At 39.4% G+C, this 20,225-nt stretch overlaps 1 protein-coding gene across 7 annotated transcripts in view; it reads left to right on the top strand.

Annotated features, from left to right (window-relative positions):
• Positions 1-20,225, top strand: part of LOC105684940 (fasciclin-1) — a 218,304-nt gene that overhangs the window by 172,169 nt on the left and 25,910 nt on the right. For 5 of the 7 annotated variants that reach the window (XM_025746525.2, XM_025746524.2, XM_025746530.2 and 2 more), the window contains exons 5-8: positions 2,036-2,132; positions 4,514-4,691; positions 4,861-5,021; positions 12,712-12,720. In XM_025746525.2, coding sequence (XP_025602310.2) covers positions 2,036-2,132; positions 4,514-4,691; positions 4,861-5,021; positions 12,712-12,720 — 445 coding nt within the window. The remainder of the gene's footprint in view (positions 1-2,035; positions 2,133-4,513; positions 4,692-4,860; positions 5,022-12,711; positions 12,721-20,225) is intronic. The other 2 variants (XM_025746527.2, XM_025746528.2) reach the window with 1 other exon arrangement.

Genomic DNA, 20,225 nt, shown 5'->3' with positions numbered 1-20,225 from the left:
TTCTCTTCTCTTTCTATCTTCCGGTTTCTTTCGTTTTTCGCGTCGGTAAGCAGACTGCATCGGGTAAAAAAGTTCATCAAATCTGGAATGAAATAATTTTAAGGAACGTCGCCGTTGGCGTGTAAATTAGTGCGGCGTTAACAATGCCTTGTGATTAAATAATGCTCGAGTAGGTGCCCGGTCGCTCGAGTCTCTTCTCGGACCCGTTGCTTGAGGTACGTTTGCCTTCCGCTATCCCAGAGAATTAAATCGGAGTGGATTAGCACCGCTGGATGTTACGTAATAAGCACGACGTACAGCGTATCCAGTCTTACCTTCTCTCATCTTTTGTCCCCCGTTTGACAATTATTGCGCTTCACGCGGGGCATTCGTTCCCCCGAGCATTAATGACTGGCGCGAGGTGCTGTGTTTCAAAAACACTTGCACGGACCTCCCCTTGCCTACAAATTGAAATGACTTTTTTTTTTTTTTTTTTACTTTCTCTCTTATACCGTACACAGATAAATATGCATATATACACGGGGCAACTGGTTCAGCTTTCGCACGTAATTAATTAAAATCACAAATTACAAATTAAAAGTCGTGATGATTAGAGGGTGCTACGATGCAGATAAAAAATATGTTCGTTAACATTTTTTTTGCAACGGCGAAGGGGAATATAGGTAATCATGTTCTTCCTAGACGAATGGACATTTCTATTCGCGATAAATGATTTTCGTGACCGAAGTACTTCGTCCGAAATCGAGTCGCGATGATACTTTCGAATATATACACGTGTTATAACTGGAACACCGAACTTGAGATGTATAAACTCACGGGATAAGGGGTGTTCCCGCTGACAATGGGACTCCGAGGGAAAACCATAAGGGGTTAGGTCAGAGCTTTTCCTTGAGTTACGAGCTGACGCCCCGCTGGAGAATAGTAACTTTGAATTATCGCTCACCTAGGCAAAGAAAGATGTCTTCCCTCATAAACAACGCGACAATCTTCCGGTTCTAACCTAACCATATTCGGTGCATCTGCGCTCTATTAATTTCTGCAGCTCCGATTCGCGATATTCTTCCGATCGATGTTACCAATCAATTTTAGAATGAATATAATAAGTCGAATAATTGAGGAAACAAACTTTGTGAAAAAGACGAGAGTATGAGTGATCTAAGAATGAAAATAATAATAATTACAATAACAATAGTTAAAACAATAAACGAATCCACTACCCTTCGCGCAAACTTGAGTTCCGGCGAAATTGTGGAACATAAATAAATTTTGCGCGGTTATGTGAAAGCAATTTCCAGGATGCGTAAAATGTGGATGAGCCGCTCGCGCCACAAAACGGGGTGGCAGGAGACTTCCTGAACAGGCTCGGTTGAAATACGTGTCAGCCTTATCATCGTAAATAACGCACAACGTTGCGACCTCACGTGGGCAATAATAGTGAGTAAAGAAAAAGAAGAAAACTCAACATAAAGTTAAATTCCGCGGGTTTCATTTGAATACACCTACGCCATTATAACATTATTCACGTACACTTAAACTTGTGTCGATGCGCACATCGTACCACGCGCTTTGATATTCATAAATAAATATACGGGAAACGTGTCGTATTTCAAACCCTATGTAATTATACGGTGATTACAGCAGTACGTGTAGGTGTGGGTAGGTATGTACCTACTATTGACGTTTTATAACCTCCACAAACTGATGCTTATCTGTGCTGTAATCGTTTAGTTCGTACCAATTAAAATCGTGTAGCTATTTAATCAGATTATGATCAAAGCTGGATAATTAATCTATATTTTATCCACTTAAATTGATACCATAAAGCACGTATTCGTTGAAACTGAACTCGGATAATTATTATTCGAACAATATCGAATTTTTTATGCCCTTCATCCAAAAATCTTTGATTACATTGTACCGGATGATCGAATGCAGGATTTCAATTTTACGCGTTTAACAGAATTTTGGAAGTAGACAAAGATTATTGTACCATAGAGGCGTATTTTAATTTCTCCTATTTTATGTTCTTTTACAGCTCTTTTCGTCAACGAATTTCCCTGATGAACAAGGAGGAGGTATTCAAGGCGGACGGGCGATACACCTTTTTCATCCCGGTAGATGAGGGCTTCAAGGTAAGCTGCTTAACGGAATTTAGTCATTTATTTTCGCTAACGTTGGATCTTCCAACCTCCGTCCCGCCGATGCTAATAATCCCGCCGCCAGCTGCCGCTGTAATACGTATCGCGAAAGCGCACGAATTCCCGCGTGCTGGTTTCGCCGCACCTCGCAGTCGTGTATAATAAAAGAACAAAAGCCGAGTCGACGATCTCCAGATTTTTTTGAACACGTATTTATCTCCTTCTTTATTCTGTTATTCACCCTTCACCTCGTGCCATTCAGACAGCACAGCCTGCACCCCCGATTTAAATCGAGTGCAGTGCCGGCACACCAGGTATACCTATACGCGGTATATTCACGTATTCGGCATCGTGCGCAGCTGCGAATCACGAGAAACCGTCAAACTCAATGTTCCTAGGAAAACGAAGGAGAAAAAACGAAAAAACAATCCTCACCGGTAGCATCGTCTGCGTGAGCGAACCGGAAAACTCGATACACGATATTCACAGTCGATTAGGCGGCAAAAGCTTCACTTTTACCCGGATCGTAGATATATATTTATACCGTTCAAGAAGGATAGGATCTGTATATAAGTGTCCTGCCCGTAGATGCGTTCATATTTTTTTCCATTCGCGCGTTTCTTTTTTTTTTCCGTTGTATGTACGTTCGTTTGTTCGTGCAAAAATTCGTATCTCCGATGATAATCACTGCGTTTTTGCCCAGTCGGAGAAAGAAATAATCAAAATGATAATAAAAATCTTGAAAGAAAAATTCACGATATATTTTATGGAGATATACCACGGTTCTGGTATACCTACGTATGTAACTCACGTTTGCTCGTCGAGTCCTAGACGCGTTGGCAAAAGCCGTGTTGGCGGGGCGTTTCGTTGATCCCTTAAAACCAGCGGAGCATACGAGTGCTCCGTTTGGTATAGGTTCGTACGCGGCGAGGCCTTTGTAAAAAGGAGAACGTACGTCGTTCGAAGAGAAATCCCTAAGATTCAACAAAAATTGTGGACATCCAAAGTCCGAATCCGATTACGAAGGTAAGCTAGTTGTACCCGCGTGTCGGTCGAGCCAGAGACGAGGACGAGGAATCCTTACGTGTTACCTCCTCCACCGCGTTGGGGAGTGGCGGGACGGACATCCTTCGTGCGCCGCCTCCTTCACCCTCATCCCTGGAATCCTTCTAAAGTCAAGCGTCAAAGCGTACCCCCTGAAGCAGACGCGCACACCTGTATCGCAAACCTCCGTCTACGACTTCCTATTACTTGGACGTCGTAGTTTTGCTTTGCGTTCGCCTTGTAGTCTTATGCATACATTTTCACCGGTTAACACACGCTCTCGCCCTCCCTTCGAATTTTTTGGGAAATTCAAAGGGTGAAATATTACACGTTACGTTTAAAATTTTAACAGCCACTCACGTTCACCGTCCTTCGCAACGGCGTTTGATTAATGAAAAGACAAATTGAACGAAGAGTGAAGAGAAAAAAAAAATAATAATTGTAGCGAGAACTTGGAGAAGCGAGAATGGCGAGAGGAGGCCCTTTCTGCCCCGTGGCGTACGAACAAAGTCAGCAATAATAAATTGTCGAGATTTTTATATTCAGCCGAGAATACTCGTTTATATTTCTTACATCTATGCGCGCAGGTTAACTCTTGTAATAAAAATTCACGCCAACTTCCAGGAATAAGTGGCAAGTCAGTGTGTAATTAATGCGCACTTTCGTTCCAGCGAACTGATTAAATATTTGCCCTTAGCCCGAGGGATGAAGAGTTGGCTGAAGGTTTCTACCGCGTTTCATTCGAATGTTAGCTACCGTCAAATATGTGCGTGTTTGAACGGGATTCGTTCGAGTATGTGTGTCATTTAAGCAACGTAGCATGAAAACCAAACCAGATTTTCGAGCTTGTTACACTTATAATACTTTACACCTCATTAGATTTTTCCGTGTGGGAAATCGTTTCGTCCGCGTCACGTTTCAAATTCTGAATCGGCCGAACCTCCCCGCGTCATCTTCTCGCAACTCGTCTTTTTTTTTCTACCAGTGAAGTTTGAAACTATACGTCATGGCCAATGCTAGAGCGGCTCATGCAGTTCTCAGGTACCTTACACTACTCCACCTGTACGAAGCGAGGTCGGGGCGCACGAAAGCTTTGCATAAATTTTCGGATCTTCGGCTTTACTACAATTTGCAGGCTTAGAACCTCGCGTATAATAATATACCTCAGCCACCGCATATATATTATAAGTCGGGCCAGACAAAACGTTGGCACACTTGGCGGTGAATTTGACTTTATTATGCCAAAAAATTTATCGGATTAATGTGTAGAACCTTATCCAGTTACCTCTGTAATCACTTCGTTTCACGATGAAAATCATTTTCATTTTCAGCCCGAAACTCGCTCAGGAAAAATCGATCAGAAAGTCATCGACGGTCACGTGATTTCTGGCCACGTACTCTTCACCGCACCAACTCCGAACGACAAACCTTACAAAACCCTGGCATTCACAGACAACATCAAAGTCACCGTCAGCTTTTTAACCGAACAGGACGGCAAAGCTACTCGTAGTATGTATTTTTTCAATAATCAAAATCACAGTCGCGATGAGGACAATTATTAATTTTCATCGCTATGGCTACTCTGCCGCTCCTTTCATCGGATCATCGTTAGAAGGTGCAAGGAATAGAAATACGATAGCGAAAGAATGTAGAAATGAAGGTAACAAACGAATTGCAGCTTACGTCAAATCGAACACATTGGCTGGTGACAACACGCATGCGAAGGGTGTCGTTCTCGCTGAAATCGTCAAAGCAAACATACCCGTACGTAATGGAGTCGTTCATCTTATCCAGCGACCACTCATGGTTGTGGACACGACCGTCAAACAGTTTCTAGAGGTACGTGATCGATCCATCAAAATTACAATTGAAAACAATCATAACAACAATAATAATAGTAATAATAGTAATAATGATTCGTACTAACAATCTCGCGTACATATTTACCAACTTATTTTACAGGATGTAAAAAATTTGAAAATACAGCTGAATTGATCTCTTTAAATCTCCGTCAGAAAGCAGAATTTCCATAAGTATCGTTCTGTATCTGCATCATCCGATTTTGTTATTTTGTCGAAAAATCCCTGCCAATTTCAGTGAGGATGTGGGAGTCGGATATTTGGAGAAGAACCTTTCCATCTTTCTATTACTTTATACTTATTTTCTAAGCAACCAAGTATATACCCTATACCACCCCTAGGGATACTCCTTCTGACGAAATGATGGCTCCCCATTGTCGAGAACGTTTTACCTGGGCCTGTTTGATACCTACGAAAGCTTTTAGACCCAACTTTGCGCGGTTGTAGCCAGAAGCAGTGCGTGGTGACAAGGGAGTTGCGGGAAAGTGGTGGAGAAGTGAGTGGGATACCGGATGAGAGGTCCAGAGGAACGAGTTAGGGTTACATCGGGTTAATGGAGTGCCCTTCTGGCCGTGGCCTTCCAAGTCCTGCGAGTCCTTGGGGTCCTGAGAATCCTACGAGAAAAGGGAGGAAGAGAGGGAGGGATTTTGGTAGGCGAACGAATGACCCGCCGTCAACTTACTTCGAGCACTTGGACTCGGCACTGTGGCGAGGCATTCGGTAGCTCGAAGAATTGGCACAGATATCTCCGTTTGAAATCGTTGATTGATTGTATTTAGCGGATTGACTCGAGAGTCGTTATTTTTACTAGCGATTCCGCGACGACGTGGAGGTCGACGAGGTGAACCACCTGGTCGGATTTGATTCGTTGTACGGACAGGTGTCGGATCGTTTAATTGGGAGATGCGGCTCACATATCAGTAGCATGTGAAGCCATACGCGAAGTAATCGTAATCGCTGATCTGGCTATGGGTTCAATCGAATCAATAATCAAACAATGCGAATTAATTATAGTTATACATCGCTGTGCATGTGTACATATACATGTACGTGCGTGTTGTGTATGTGAGGAAGAGAGTTCGCGCAAACCGGATTTTAGGAGAATGCAAAGCATCAAGAATTCGGCTTTTGGAACCGCATCCCATAGATTCTACATTGATTATCCCTTTGATTGATATTTGCCAATTTAAACCAATTGTATCCCCGGTGCCAATATACCCCGGATACCGTCCGCGTCAAACGTGACGCGTATACACCTCGCAGGTTCGCATCGATTGTGATTAGTAATTACGAAGCTCCGTACAGAATCGAAACAAAGCACATATAGAATCGCACCTGAGTCGACGTACAGAAATTATCAGAGACGGATCATGTTTCACCAGAACCCACGGGGTCATACGTCACGTACACGTAACGCCGGGGAATAATTAGTATTCCAGCTGTGAGCTAATGCATCCTCATGCGCAGAATTTTTAATCAGCTCTACATCAGTCGTCGCGATATCGTTATTCTTTCTGGTTACATTAACAGAAGGATATAAAGTCAATAAATTTAAGAGCAAAACGAAGAAATCACTAAACGTTCACCTAAATCTTCCTTTTTACGCACGTGAAATTCTACAGATTACTAGCTGACCCGGCAAACGTTGTTCTGCCGCATAAATTATTTTCAGTGAATCTTTTGGTTGTTAGATGACAGAAAGAGGAATCGAGCGCTGTAGACGATGACCGCCGATGAAAACAAAAAAACACCACCCATTTATTTTCTCAATTCAATGTATTTCGTTAACGTAACGGACATATTCATTGTCTGATCGCTTAAAAATTTAATAATTTCGTTCTGTTTATTACACGTACGTCGGTTTGATGTTTTGGATATCGTTCGTTAAAGAATACTAAAATCGCGCATAAAAATAAAAGAGCGGGGGTTGGAGGGTGAAAATTTTGGAGTTGAGGGTATTTTTTTATACCGAATTTAAATTTTAAAACATTTTGTCTGAAAAATCGAAAAATATTTTCCGGATAGGGACACTCTAATCACCTAGCGGTATGAAATATACTTTACGACCTATTCTCAGACCTACTAAATATACATAAAAAATTTCATTAAAATCGGTCGAGCCGTTTCGGAGGAGTTCGACCACAAACACCATGACGCGAGATTCTTATACATATATATGTATACATATAAGAGATAAACTCTGTCGCCGGGATTATTTTTTTTTTCTTCGTTTTCTTTTTGAGCGAAAAATGTCGAACGTTAAAAGGCAACGTAAAACAGGAGCTGAGTCGACTCGAACGGGTAATAATGATTTTAATCTCCAAGGACCGCTGACATATATATATAAGTTAGAATTTCTCTAGTGAGCGGAATAAAGTGTATAGGGAACAAGAAGTGGAGAAATTAAAGGACTCGGTTTAGCGACCGCTCCGGTGCAGGTACTTGCGCCTCTCATTAGCCTCATTCATCGCATCGTAACTCCATTATTTTTTCTTTCATCGTATACGGGCTGGTGCCTATAAATATACCGAACAGTAAAACTGATTTACGTACTCATATACATACGTGTATAGAGGTGAGTGCTCCTTAACTTCTTAGCTCTATACCGTAGAACCCAGGGGCTACTCCTTCCCGTTATCTCGATAATACCGCACTTGAAACACACCTTTAGTACACCGGAGATAGTCCTTTGACCTCGTAGATTTATTACATCTTTACAGCGCTACAATCCTCGATTTTTAGGGAATTCCGTGACTCGCGTCTTTTTCATCTTACGTTATTTATTAATTATATGAGATTACTTTTTTACCGTTTTCAACGTACCTATTACCACGTCGCTAGTTGAATTTGTTGCGTACGATAAAAAAATGTAGATTCCTTGGGCATATTCGTGTTCTCATATCGCTATAATTATACCTATGCAGTCCGTTAGCTATTAGCTTAGTTAATTATGTATGTTTACGTGTAACAGAATTTTCGCCATAAAACTTTGTTTCTGAACGTTAGTGGTACAAGGTATAGGAAATCAACAGGCACATGCAAGTAATGTACGCGAAAAACTAAATCATCAACTTTCAGTTCGGTGCGTTTGAAAGCTGTCGCGTTTGACTCGCTCGTTTTTTCTTCTCCTGCCAGAGCCTCGAGAGTATTTGAATTTTAAAAGCTGTACCACGATCGTCGGCTTTTTTGCTGGGAGTGCTGAACGCCGCTCAAAGGGTGAATCCAGTTTTGAAACAATTCAAACAATCTCCCCTCGGGGTACCACACCTTATATAGTCGTTGTTGTTCCACTCCCCGGGATCTACCTTTCATACTCTTTTTTTTTTTCCTATTTTGTTCAGTTTTTTTCTCTATATTCCTCGGTTCACATTATTCCACGTTCTCATCCTGGTTGTCCTGAATTCGACGTCTCATTTCGTCGGTCTAAAATTCCTTAGATATTACAACTATATGCGCTTTCTTCGACGGAGATTGACGAGAGATCATCGTTCACCTGTGTGTTAATGTTAAATTGAATATCTGCCACTCGATAAATGAAGCATACGAATATTCGTACGAGCATGAATATTCAATATATCTGTGGTACGACTAAAAGGGTGAAGAATAAAGAGAATAAAGAAAATGGTAGGATGGCGAATCGACGTTTTTATCTAATTTCGACGTCGGTGAAAAACTCCATTCTACATCTTTCATGTCATTATACTTGACTGACTCGAGTAACCTCGATTTCAAATTTAACACCGATATTCCATTTTATGCACATACATCTAGACAATTGAAATTTAATAGACGTACTCAAAGGACGACTCAAGTACACTTAGTTATGTTACACCAAATGTAAGTGATAATGAACGTTATACCTATAATAACAGAACGTATTGTATAGTACGATACATAATGTGCAACATTTATTTCAACCTGTGAAAGGATTTTTCATCCATATAACCGTAGCACATGCAATAAAAAAGAAAAAAGAGAGAAAATGTAATATCGTCGTCTGTCATTCTAGGAATCGGTTAAAATAGATGAATTTATAATTCCCATTAGATTTATCTATAGTATTATATTTAAACTATTCACCTAGCGAGTAATGGTTCGTGATAGAATATTTGAAATTCACATTAACGCATCGTTTGCATTTCTCGTACTCACATACCGCAGGTACATCTTACGAATTCTATAGCCGTATTTTGTTATACAATAGAAAACAAGCCGCGAAATCTTCGGCACTTGTCGCCTTTTGTGTGCACCACTCCTGCGTGACATTTTCGATGAAATAATTGACCGACTAATTTTTGTGGCCGCTTCAATTATTTCATCGAAAAGTCGACGTCTCACACACATCCACTTGTCTGTGTTTTGTGAATTTGTGACAGCAATTAACCTCTCGCGGTGAACTGCAACTGCATAGAATCGCACCTCGATCATCAATTACTCGAAATATGACGATGCCGACGAGTAATATCGTGTCTAAGCTAATTGTGTTCACTGCGAGTCGTATACTAACTTGTTAATTTCAGGTTCATGCATATCACAGGTGAAACAGTATACATATATATATATATATATATATGTATGGAACAAAACTTTTGTGTGTAGGAGAGCACAGTGTGTGTTCCGCCATGAATGCACCGCCTCTTGTGTATCACTGCAGATCTCTGTCTCTGTCACTGTCTTATCTGTTCGCCAACGTATACCCTAAACTCTGTCACATTTTCTACACATATATACACACACACATATTTTCGTTGTTAGATCGGTAATTACGTTCGATCGGTGACCTTCGTCCATATTCGGCTGGTCTTTCTATTTCATTTCTCACGTTTTTTTACCGGGCGATTAGAATTCAGTGATAACAAAAAACGAAAGAAAGAGAAAAATTCTCTCAAAATTCAAGGAAATGTTCCATTTAATTTGCGAAAAACTTCTACAATCCGCACCGACGGGGAACATGTGTAAGTGAGATCAATATAACAGACGGACGCGTATGTATAATGTATATATGTAGTATGTACAGTATAATGTATGTATACTGTACATATATGTATGTACAGTACAGTATGTATAATGTATATATGTATGTACGGTATACGTGACTAAATGAATATAAATTATTGATTAGATAATTTTGAAAAATTAAAACCTCCAGTTGAGCGATGATAAAAAAAGAACGATAAATAATTAAAGTTTGCTTTATGATGCATAAACGACGCTCGTTCGCAGATAACTTTTATTATCCCCGCATTGCAAGTATACTACTTTGCTTACGTATACCTCATAAGTATATAATAGTCCGTAATACGCCAAGCTTATAAATTTTGATTATTTATAAACTCGTGTGCATAGCGACATCTACTTGTCCCTTGGCTCTTATTCGCATCAGTTTTCCATGCAAACTACGGACGTTCAAGGATCAGGTGTGCGTTTAGGTACATTTAGTAGAACGTCGTATAACCTTCCGCGGGGTCCTTACTATCTTCCGAACGTTTTAAAGACCGGTATACATATAAAAGGCGGCTACGTTCTCTAGAGGGTTCGTCGAGAGACTGACTCGAAGAAGTTGAAATGTTTTAACGACCGTTGTGCCTCCATGCAGGATCCGGGCGTCCTGCGTCTCAGGCTTCCCCTGCGTACCTGCTTCGGATCCACGTTACAGCAGGAGATTTTCAGGTACAAATGTATGAATTTTGAGGCAGAATTTCACGTCGCGCGAATGATACCGGCTTCGCGGTGAAAGTTGAAGTAGAAGAAAAAAAAAATGTAGATACGATTTATTATCGGGAATACTTTGTTCGGTTGATTATGTGTCGGAAGACGTAGAGCGCGCAGGGGGTGGGCTCGGGCTGGAGGTATAAAGTTTTGCGAGAGAATGTGATCTAGAATCTTGCCACATTTTGCTTGAAAGTCGGATCAACTTTGCGGGTTATACGTATATAGGTATACCGGTAGATGTAATCACACATATACCTTATATACCCACTTAACAACTTGAATACGTGCGGAGATAGTGAGAAAAGTTTAATCATGCCACCGAGGCATTGAAGCGAAATTAATTAAAAATTCTGACACGGATGACTCCACTCGAACGACGTATGAATAATTCTTTATTTTGCAATACGAAAAAAGAAAATCTAGTTTTGAAAAGTGTATATCTGAAGTAGACCCGATATTTTGATTTCGAGCTCTCATCATTATCTATAGCACGTCATCGCGAAAAAACAAAATGGGGATAAATTGTAATTAACAAACGATAAAATATTTTTTTTAACACGTGAACGGAACGGCCGATTTGGCTACCTGATTTCGGGGAGCAAAGTGCGGTTTTAACGACCGGAAAGGCTTTTCTCTGGTCTTTTCTCCCGCAAAATATTTCTTCCCAGCGTCGCTCGATCAGCAGCGCCAAATGGGCAACCAATCGTCAAGTGCAAAAAAATATTCCTATTTATAAAGATAAATTCAGTTCATTTCTTGTTTATTTTTTATTCATGAACGTATTGTTATCTTATTTCTTGAGTAAGGAGGCTTCACCCCTGGGCCCTGCTCGGTGGTCTGTTAAAATTGGAACCTACATAGCAAATTTCTAATTCCCGATTCATTTTCAACTGCTCGTTTTGCTGTTCTTCCTAGATATGGAATCGGCCTCTCCATTCATGTGTCAAACAAAATATCGCGTAAACCACGGGAGCAAGGTCTTCGCTACCTAGATGCACGATATTCTATTATACTCGAACAATTCTATGTATGTAATTATATCATTTCGTGAAAGAGGAATCCCAAACAGAAATAGCGGAATGGCGGGTGCAGACGGCATCGAAATTCACTCTGCGAATCCCCATGTTTGAGCTCCATATAAACACGGTGTTTACGAATGGCCAGGCACAAATTTACGAGTCACTTGTGATTAGATAATCGATGTACAAACGTACATACGTATATATTTATGTATTACATGCACACGGGTTTATAAATATTCATCGTTCGAAAGTACCTCACAATCAGGTTATGTACGTACGTACGTATGCACGTACGTGTACCCTGTAGAACTCCAACCTCTTTTACTTCAATTAAAACAATATAATTTATACATCCCGCATGCATAGGGAATATAATATAACGATAATAATCATCTAGTTTCTATTCACTGATATTAGACGCGGTAACGAGTTCTGTTTGCAAATGTTCCTCGGAATACATCTCGCATGCACAAATGCGGATTGTTCAGAGATGATTTTTGAAAAGAGGAAAATAATACGTATCGAATTTTGAGTTTTAACTCGACTGATTTTAAGGTACTTTCTGTATTATCGGCGTTGTAGAAGTTGAATGGAACGTGACGATGCAATTTAAGAAAAAAAAAAAGAAAAAACAATTTGACTAATTATTCGTATACATGAATTTGAATAAATTTTGTAAGGATTACATAACAATTTGAATAGCTCAGATCCACGTATGTTTTATCCCCTCGTTTGAAACTTCCCTATAAATATAGCGTGCATTTGCAATTCGCATAATTATTCTTGACAATGAATAATACACTTTATTTACTTGAGAACGTAAAAACTCGTAATTTTCTCACAATTTTCAACAAATATTAATACAAGTTACCCTATCTCTTTTATGTTCGCTTCTTGTTATTGTGGACAACCCTGGTTTCTGGTTTCTCTGTGCAGTCTTTCAAGGTAATTTGCAGCAGCTTTTCTCTACTTTTAAATCACTTTTTTCATCACTTTTTTCATCACTTACCTACTGTTACTATAGATGGAAAAAAGTTATAACGAATATTGGTGAATATACCGTGTGACTGGGGCGAAAAATCAAACCCGATCGCCCGGTGTCTGGCGTCAAATCTAGTCAACTGCGCTGCGCAAGCCATTCAACGTAAGTTGCCGGACATCCGGCGATTGCGGGGTGTTCCTTTTTCCAAAAGTCTCACGGTGTAACGAACAATCTTTCGCTACTTTCTATGTTACATATTCTCAGCATAATACGCAACAATATTTTTTCGCTCACTTTTTTTTTATATCCCTACTGTATGACCTATGTGGAGTGGAAAAAAAAAAACTCAACAATTTTTACGCTGTCGCTATTTTTATTATATATTACATATACGTGTGTTCGTATGCCTGCATCGAAGGTGTGTCTTTTCGCTTGGTAAAGAAAAAAAAGATATCAAAAAAAGGGAAAAATTTTGTAAATTTCATTTATCACCCGTTATTCAATATGATCAATGCCTAAATATACGCGCACATTCATTCAAGTCAGAAATATGATGAAGAACGATTCGAAGGGAAAATCGTGTGAAACCGAGCTTTAAATTTCGTCAATATTTTCACGATCATCGTGGGCCTTGCGCATATTGAATTTTCGATGGGTGATGAAAAAATTTCTCGTAAAATCTGTGCACGTATAATCATGACGGATTTCAGTCTGTAATTGTACAACAATTATGGTCGATGTACTCCACGGACTGCACACAGGGGCATCTGCACTATAAACTAGAGCAACTGTGAACTTTACTTTTTCCTTATTGGTCGTAATTTGCACTATAAAGTGTCGTGGGAATGTCGTAGAAATATCGCAAAGATAATGAATGAGAATGAAGCATGGTACTTTTAAATTAGCATAATTTGAAAAAACTATAATACAGCGTAGATTTGCAACCGCAAGCTTTTGGAATGTCGCAATAAAATCGTTGACGAGATTTCCTTTTTCGTCGCATGGAATGTCGCATCGCATTATTCACGTAGAAATTATAGTGAATATTGAGAGTTGGTTTGTGTGGCGTAGTGAAGAACAAAATCAGCGATTTTTATGGTATTGCAATAGGTATTCATGCGGCGAAATGCTTGATCACCGTACCTCGTTATATTAATGGCAATTTATTCATGCGTATACACCCGAATATCTGCTCAAATGCGTTGTGTCAATGGTACCCAAAAAAGCACCCCGGGTGCAAAAAAACTTCGTCAAGTATGTTAATTTTTCCAAATCAATCGCCGCAAAATAATCGATCCTCAAGAATAACATTATAATTAAATTCTTCGGACAAAGAAGAACGAAAAGGATAGATTTTTTTGAATGTATTCGGCGCGAGACTCCACCGAGTCTTTTAATTATACATATAGGCATAGAAAAGCGTGTCCATTTTGCCTTAAGTAACCTAACCTAAAAACAAATGGTAACGCGAATAAACCGAAGGTACAGAGGTGGTTGCGCCCCCAATATCCGTATTGTACTTCCACAGTACTACAATAGCCCTCAGGGTCTTCCGTGAATCCCGTATTGTTGTATATTACGAGGATATAATTCTGGTTGGTATAAAGTTTTCCACATAGAATTCTCCGAAGTACACGACTGTATGTACGGTACATGCATTACCTATTCATTTTCATTTTCTCATGATATTCCCTTAAAATATACGTAAGATATTTGCGGAGAATTTTTCTGAATTTACCATTTGCCTCAATTCTTAGTACGACGAGAAAGAGAAAATTTCAAATTGAAAACAAGTTACTCCTTTCATCCCGCGTTATTACACAAAGGGATAATTATTTCTCTCTTTTGTAATTTTCTTTTTTTCCTCACCGTAACTATAGCAGTAACGGTTGAAACGTCTTTGTGAATCGAACCTAGATCACCGAAAGAAGAAATGAAATTACTAACGACGTAGAGTCGTCGGTGGATTCAGTTTCAACTTTTATCCGCTACGTTTGAAGCCTGCAGGTGATGATGTATCGCGAATCGAAACCTGCAGCGAAGCTCCGGCGCTTTGGTAACGAAATAAAAAAAAAAAGGAATGAAAGAGAAATAAAAAAACATCCCTTTGCAACGAACACATGCCGATCTTGGTTAATTCTCTCTTTCTTTCTCCCGAAATGCCCGGGGGTTATACAAACTAATTTCGGAATAAAATTGGTAAAAAAAATAGCGGAAATTGTTGCAGACGTGAAAGGTAAATAGTCGTGAGGTTGTTTGAACCGCACGTTTTATCCAATCGAGATCCCTCGACGTGTTGTGGTAGTCGGGATATTTAATAAAGAACAAAAATAAATGGCAGTAAAAAAGTTACGCAGTAATTATCTGCTGTTTAATTCCGCTTCATGTGTTTCCATACTTTTCAATTATCACGTGCGCGATTTCTATCCATTTCAAAGCCCCCTCATTTTTTTCGTTTCTGTCGATAATCCAATCATTATACTGTCAAACAGGTACAAAGAAATTGTAAAATTTCTCATGAAGTGTAGAAATTATCCAAACATAATTTGCTTTGTTTTTCGACATCGAATAATTTAATTTTTGGCGGATAGTTTTAGTCACGTTCCGATGTATAGATATATTCCAAATAGACTCGAAGAATTTTTCATAGGAAATGAATGAATTTTTAAAGTAATCGCTGCATGTACATGGGAATGTATAGGGAAAAATGTTTTTTCGTACGACGTTCGTTAATTCTGAACTCGGTGGGTTTAAAATCAGTGAGTGCTTGGGTAGAGCCGGTCGAAAAAGCGTACTTACACATGGGGCCGCGCATCGCGGTCGTGGTGTGCAACGCCCGTGAAAACGCACACTTTTTTGACCGGTTGTACCCAAGTATCCATTGATTTTAGGCCATGTAAAAGCTCTTGTAGATTCTGTAAGAAAAAATGTCATTCCATTGAAAAGAACCAAGTTGACCTTTACCCGACCTTGACGGCTCCACTTACAAAAATTCTGAACCCACCAAGTTTCGACCCCCTCGTACAGTAAACCAAACAAATTCTGTTTGGATCACTTTTCTCTACGATCTTTACTTCTGGAGATATTTGGCTGGGGTGTTTAAAATGGGGCACCCTATGTATGGACTGAAAATATTGGAATCAATGAACTGTAAATTACGCTTGTTGTGAACCGGACTTTATCACTGCACACCTAAAACTTTTGGGTTGGTTTCACTTTGATTTTAATTTTGTTTTGTCAAACTAAAAACTGGAAAAATTAATTGCTTTTTTGTTACCGTTAACATTATTACATCTCTTTTTCAATAACAGTTTATTTCGATTCGTAGTGAGTACGCATACTGTTTGCGACAAGGGATATGATTCTCTGTTATAGGTATGTATATAATATACATATATATAATACCAAATCTCTTATATATTATACATATAGGTATGTATATATCAGGGTTTACGATCGCGTTTAACTACCCTTTAGAATAGTAGTTGAGGGGCGAACCAGACGATTTACCCTCCGATCTATATTACGTGTGAACACTTGGCGGTAGTCGAAATTATACGGTGTTAATATTTCCAGAATGAAATATATGTATAGGTATATACATGCGTGTAAGCAGAATCGAGCGTGTTTGATTTCGATCGGAATCCGCGGAAGTATTCGAATATAAGCGAAAAATGTTAGCAACTCCACCGAAGACACGTGGAGAGATGAAAGACTTTCGAGACGGCCCAAAAAAGGTATAAAAGTGTACGGGGTGTTCTGGATTAATTATGGGTCATATCGCAATATATGGATTGCCATTATTATACCGACTGCAGCAGCAGAAGCGCATTCTCTGCACGGTTCACAAATTATTATTATAGGCCATTAGTCTTGCGGATGCAGCATGCGTTATCAAAGTGCACCAGACACAGTTACTCAACGACGGAAAATTAATATTTATTATTATCGATTATTTGATCATTTCAATTATTTATTTTTCTTTTTTTTTTCACGTAGATCGCAACGTTCGTCGACGATATGCCGTCGTTCATATGAACCGCCGTGATTAAATCATTGTTCGCATAAAACATTTACCCGTCATCGACGAATGGAAAGTAATTTTTTATAACGCATGCATGAAAACTCGCTTTATTGCGGCTGGACAGCGGGCATAATATGGTACTTTTATGACATTTTCGCGAACTGTGTTATAATAAACCATTAATGCACGGTAGACATGCGCAGAGCGTTCTGCGCATGTTTGGCGTGCATTAATATTTCATCAAAACGCGCCGGCGAAACAAATGAACCAAAACTGCTGGCGCGATGATCTTAGCACGCGCCGTACTCTTCCCACTAATGACACAATGGAATATGGCTAGCAAACGAAATTGAATAGCCGTCCCATTTTTTGGATTTTCATGCATTCGTTATAAAAAATAGTGCTCGATACTTGCGCGAAATGCGAGGCGTATTGCACTCGTATCGAAATGATCATCGTACATCCGTTTGATATCAAAAACTCACTTTTTTTTACGATTTTTTATCAACGCAATATTTAATATCACCAGCGGCAGTCTTGGAAATCAGTGCTTTATTTCTGATACCGCACTTTTCGAATATTTATTCGTACGTTAGTAATAAAAATGCACCTCGTATATTTACCTATAACACTGCAACGGTGAAATATATTTGTGTGTGTGATGTATTCGTACCCCACACTCGTGAATACCCACAGTTTACAACCGCCGCCCGCGAATATTTTTCATACTTCTCTGCACGACGTACGGGGTTGAAGGGAAAAAAAAAAAAATTAACTGCAATCGATTGATCTGACTTTGCGCCTCATGGACAAATACAGAAAGTTCAATCATTCGAATCCGCCGATACTTTCCACCGGGGAGAATCTGGACCATCGTGATTTATCGCTATCAATTCTTCACGTACCCACACCCAGGATACTGCGGCTCCTTTATTTGGAAATTTGATATTCTGGTTGCAATTTATTGCGCAATCATTCCTTCATCCGTGAAAAAAAATCCGCGCTAATGTGAAGCGTGCAGCACAGAATCTAAAAAATATATATCAACGTCAAAAATCATCGTAATCGTACACCACGAACCGAATAATTATATTGTTTGATCATTTACAGGAGCAGAATAATGATAATGTGGTGATATTGCGACACGCCAATAACTTACTAAAGTTTACATGCATATAACTGACATAGATCTCCTGGATACATTTTTCTTTTTGAATTTTTGCCAGCTGACATATGTTCTGAAATTTTTTAGAAATCATAAAAACTTTTATAGAAATAAAAATTGCAAGCTTTGAATAAGGAGGGAAAAACAATGGTGCGATCTATGAGGATTGTGACGAGAAGATGATACCGATGTCAAATAGACTCTCTCGAATTGAAACTTTCTAGTTTTCATCTGTCAGAATCGTATCCGTCTTCAGGCTGGTTAAAATTTTGACGAAAAACAAATGGAACCTTTTCCGTCTTACCCACCCCACGAGAATCATGTTAAATCGTGTTGAAATGGTTGTAAAAGTATTGAACATTATTCCACCATCGAAAAACATTGGAGAAATGCTATTCTCATATCGGGGCCGAATCTAAAAAAATTATCGAAATTTATCATTAGATGGTGGTGGCTGGGTAGCAAAGACCATTTGGTGTAACAAGTAGTCCGGCGCGCTCCCCTATTTCGCCCTTGGTCGTCCCTTGGTCAAATCGGAATCGCGTGGAACTTTTTTTCTTCACGTTTTCGGACTATTTCTCATTACGCGGTGATATATTGATGTGATTCGAAGCCCTTTTGTCCGATTTTCGCGGGGTGGGTGAAACGAAAAAGGTCCGAAAAATGTACACCGTGCTCGGAAAGAACAGAAAACATGAGCTTTTCAAGTTTACTTTGACCTTGGAAACAGCGAGGGTGCAGACATTGACGTCTCCTCGGCTCTCTACCAACTGCACAGGCGCAACATTGTCGTGCGCCCTTCTTTGAATCCTACAATTTTTATTATTCGAAATTTTCTCAGTTTCCAAAAGTTTTGAAGACATGGTATTCGCAGCTTGTGGCGTTGCAAAAAGCTCAGCCTGTATTTACATCGGAAACAGTATACCTGTGTTTCGATATGCCACGTATAGTAAACTCCTACGGAGTAAATAAACATTACGTGTGTACCTTGACTAGTTAAGTGAAATAGTCGATTAGATGATGTGTGAATATAGTAGTTTGATCGAGTGATTATCCCGTGAGTTATAGATACAAGGTGTTAATAAATATTCGTGGCAAACTCGACGGGGTGATAAAGTGCTCTGAAACGAGTAATATAAGATGGGCAACGCGTGTCCGGAGACGTAGCGTTCAAGCGCTACAGGGGCATCGAAGGTCGGACGTTAATCGCCTGGCCGCTGGCAATTAGGGCGATAATCTGTGTTAATTGGAAACTTTAAAATTAATAAATAATATACCAAACAAATGGACCACAACCTGAAGCCTTCGTCTTCTGAATTGTGAGCTTTAGGGTGGGGGACGCGCGTTGGGTTGCCAATGACCACGCTCTTCACCTGCGACCTTCGATGCCCTGTAACGTCTGAACGCGACGTCTCCGGTCTCCGGACATGGGTTGCTCTATTCAGATTATACTTGTTTCGAGTGCACTTCATCACCCCTTTGTATTTGGCAGAATTATTTATTAACACCCTGTATGGATGAAGGGTGGTAGGTTAAACTATGAAGGTAGCGAGACGGTTAATTTGACATTTTCATGGCGATACATATGAATACCCAGAATTTGACAGATTCAATTCCAATGAAATATTTTCCCGAATATGAAAATTGGCGCTTATAAAATTCAAGACCATATGACGCACGGATTATTGACAACCGTGCTTGCATAAAGTATGGAAAGAGGGGGCAAAAATAAAAATAAAAATCAGAGTTGAATAATGCCATATGCCGGTTGCCTCCGGCAAACATTGCCTCTATATATCATCCTTTAATATTTCCGATTCGAACCTTTTTTTTTCGTATGTATTTATATCTCATCGAACGAATCAAATCGATGATGGAGTATTCAGCAACTGATGAGAGTCAACATTTGCGTCGCGGAACAAAAAAAAAAAAAAAAAACTGTAGAGAAATATATTTCAATTATATATTATGATATTTCGATAGCTGGTGGTAATCCACCCATGTCCAGAACAGACCTCTTCAATATTCAATTTATTAAATACCGAATTAAGGGAATTCCCAAACCCCCTCGAGAGTGGGAATCCAACTTCAAGTATTTTCTATATTATGTAATACCGTAATGATTTATCTCTGTGGATTTCGATTGCTCATTTTTAATTGTATAAATGTGTAATATTTTTCATATGAAAAAAAAAAAAAAAAAAAAAACAAAAAAGAAGAACATTATGAATAATCATTGATATTATATTACATTACTATTATTCTGTGGTGCTTTGCAT

This window comes from Athalia rosae, chromosome 2 (genome assembly GCF_917208135.1).
Source record: "Athalia rosae chromosome 2, iyAthRosa1.1, whole genome shotgun sequence".
NCBI lineage: Eukaryota > Metazoa > Arthropoda > Insecta > Hymenoptera > Athaliidae > Athalia > Athalia rosae.
Note: the sequence above shows the minus strand (reverse complement) of the source record. Positions and strands in the feature narration are given on the sequence as shown.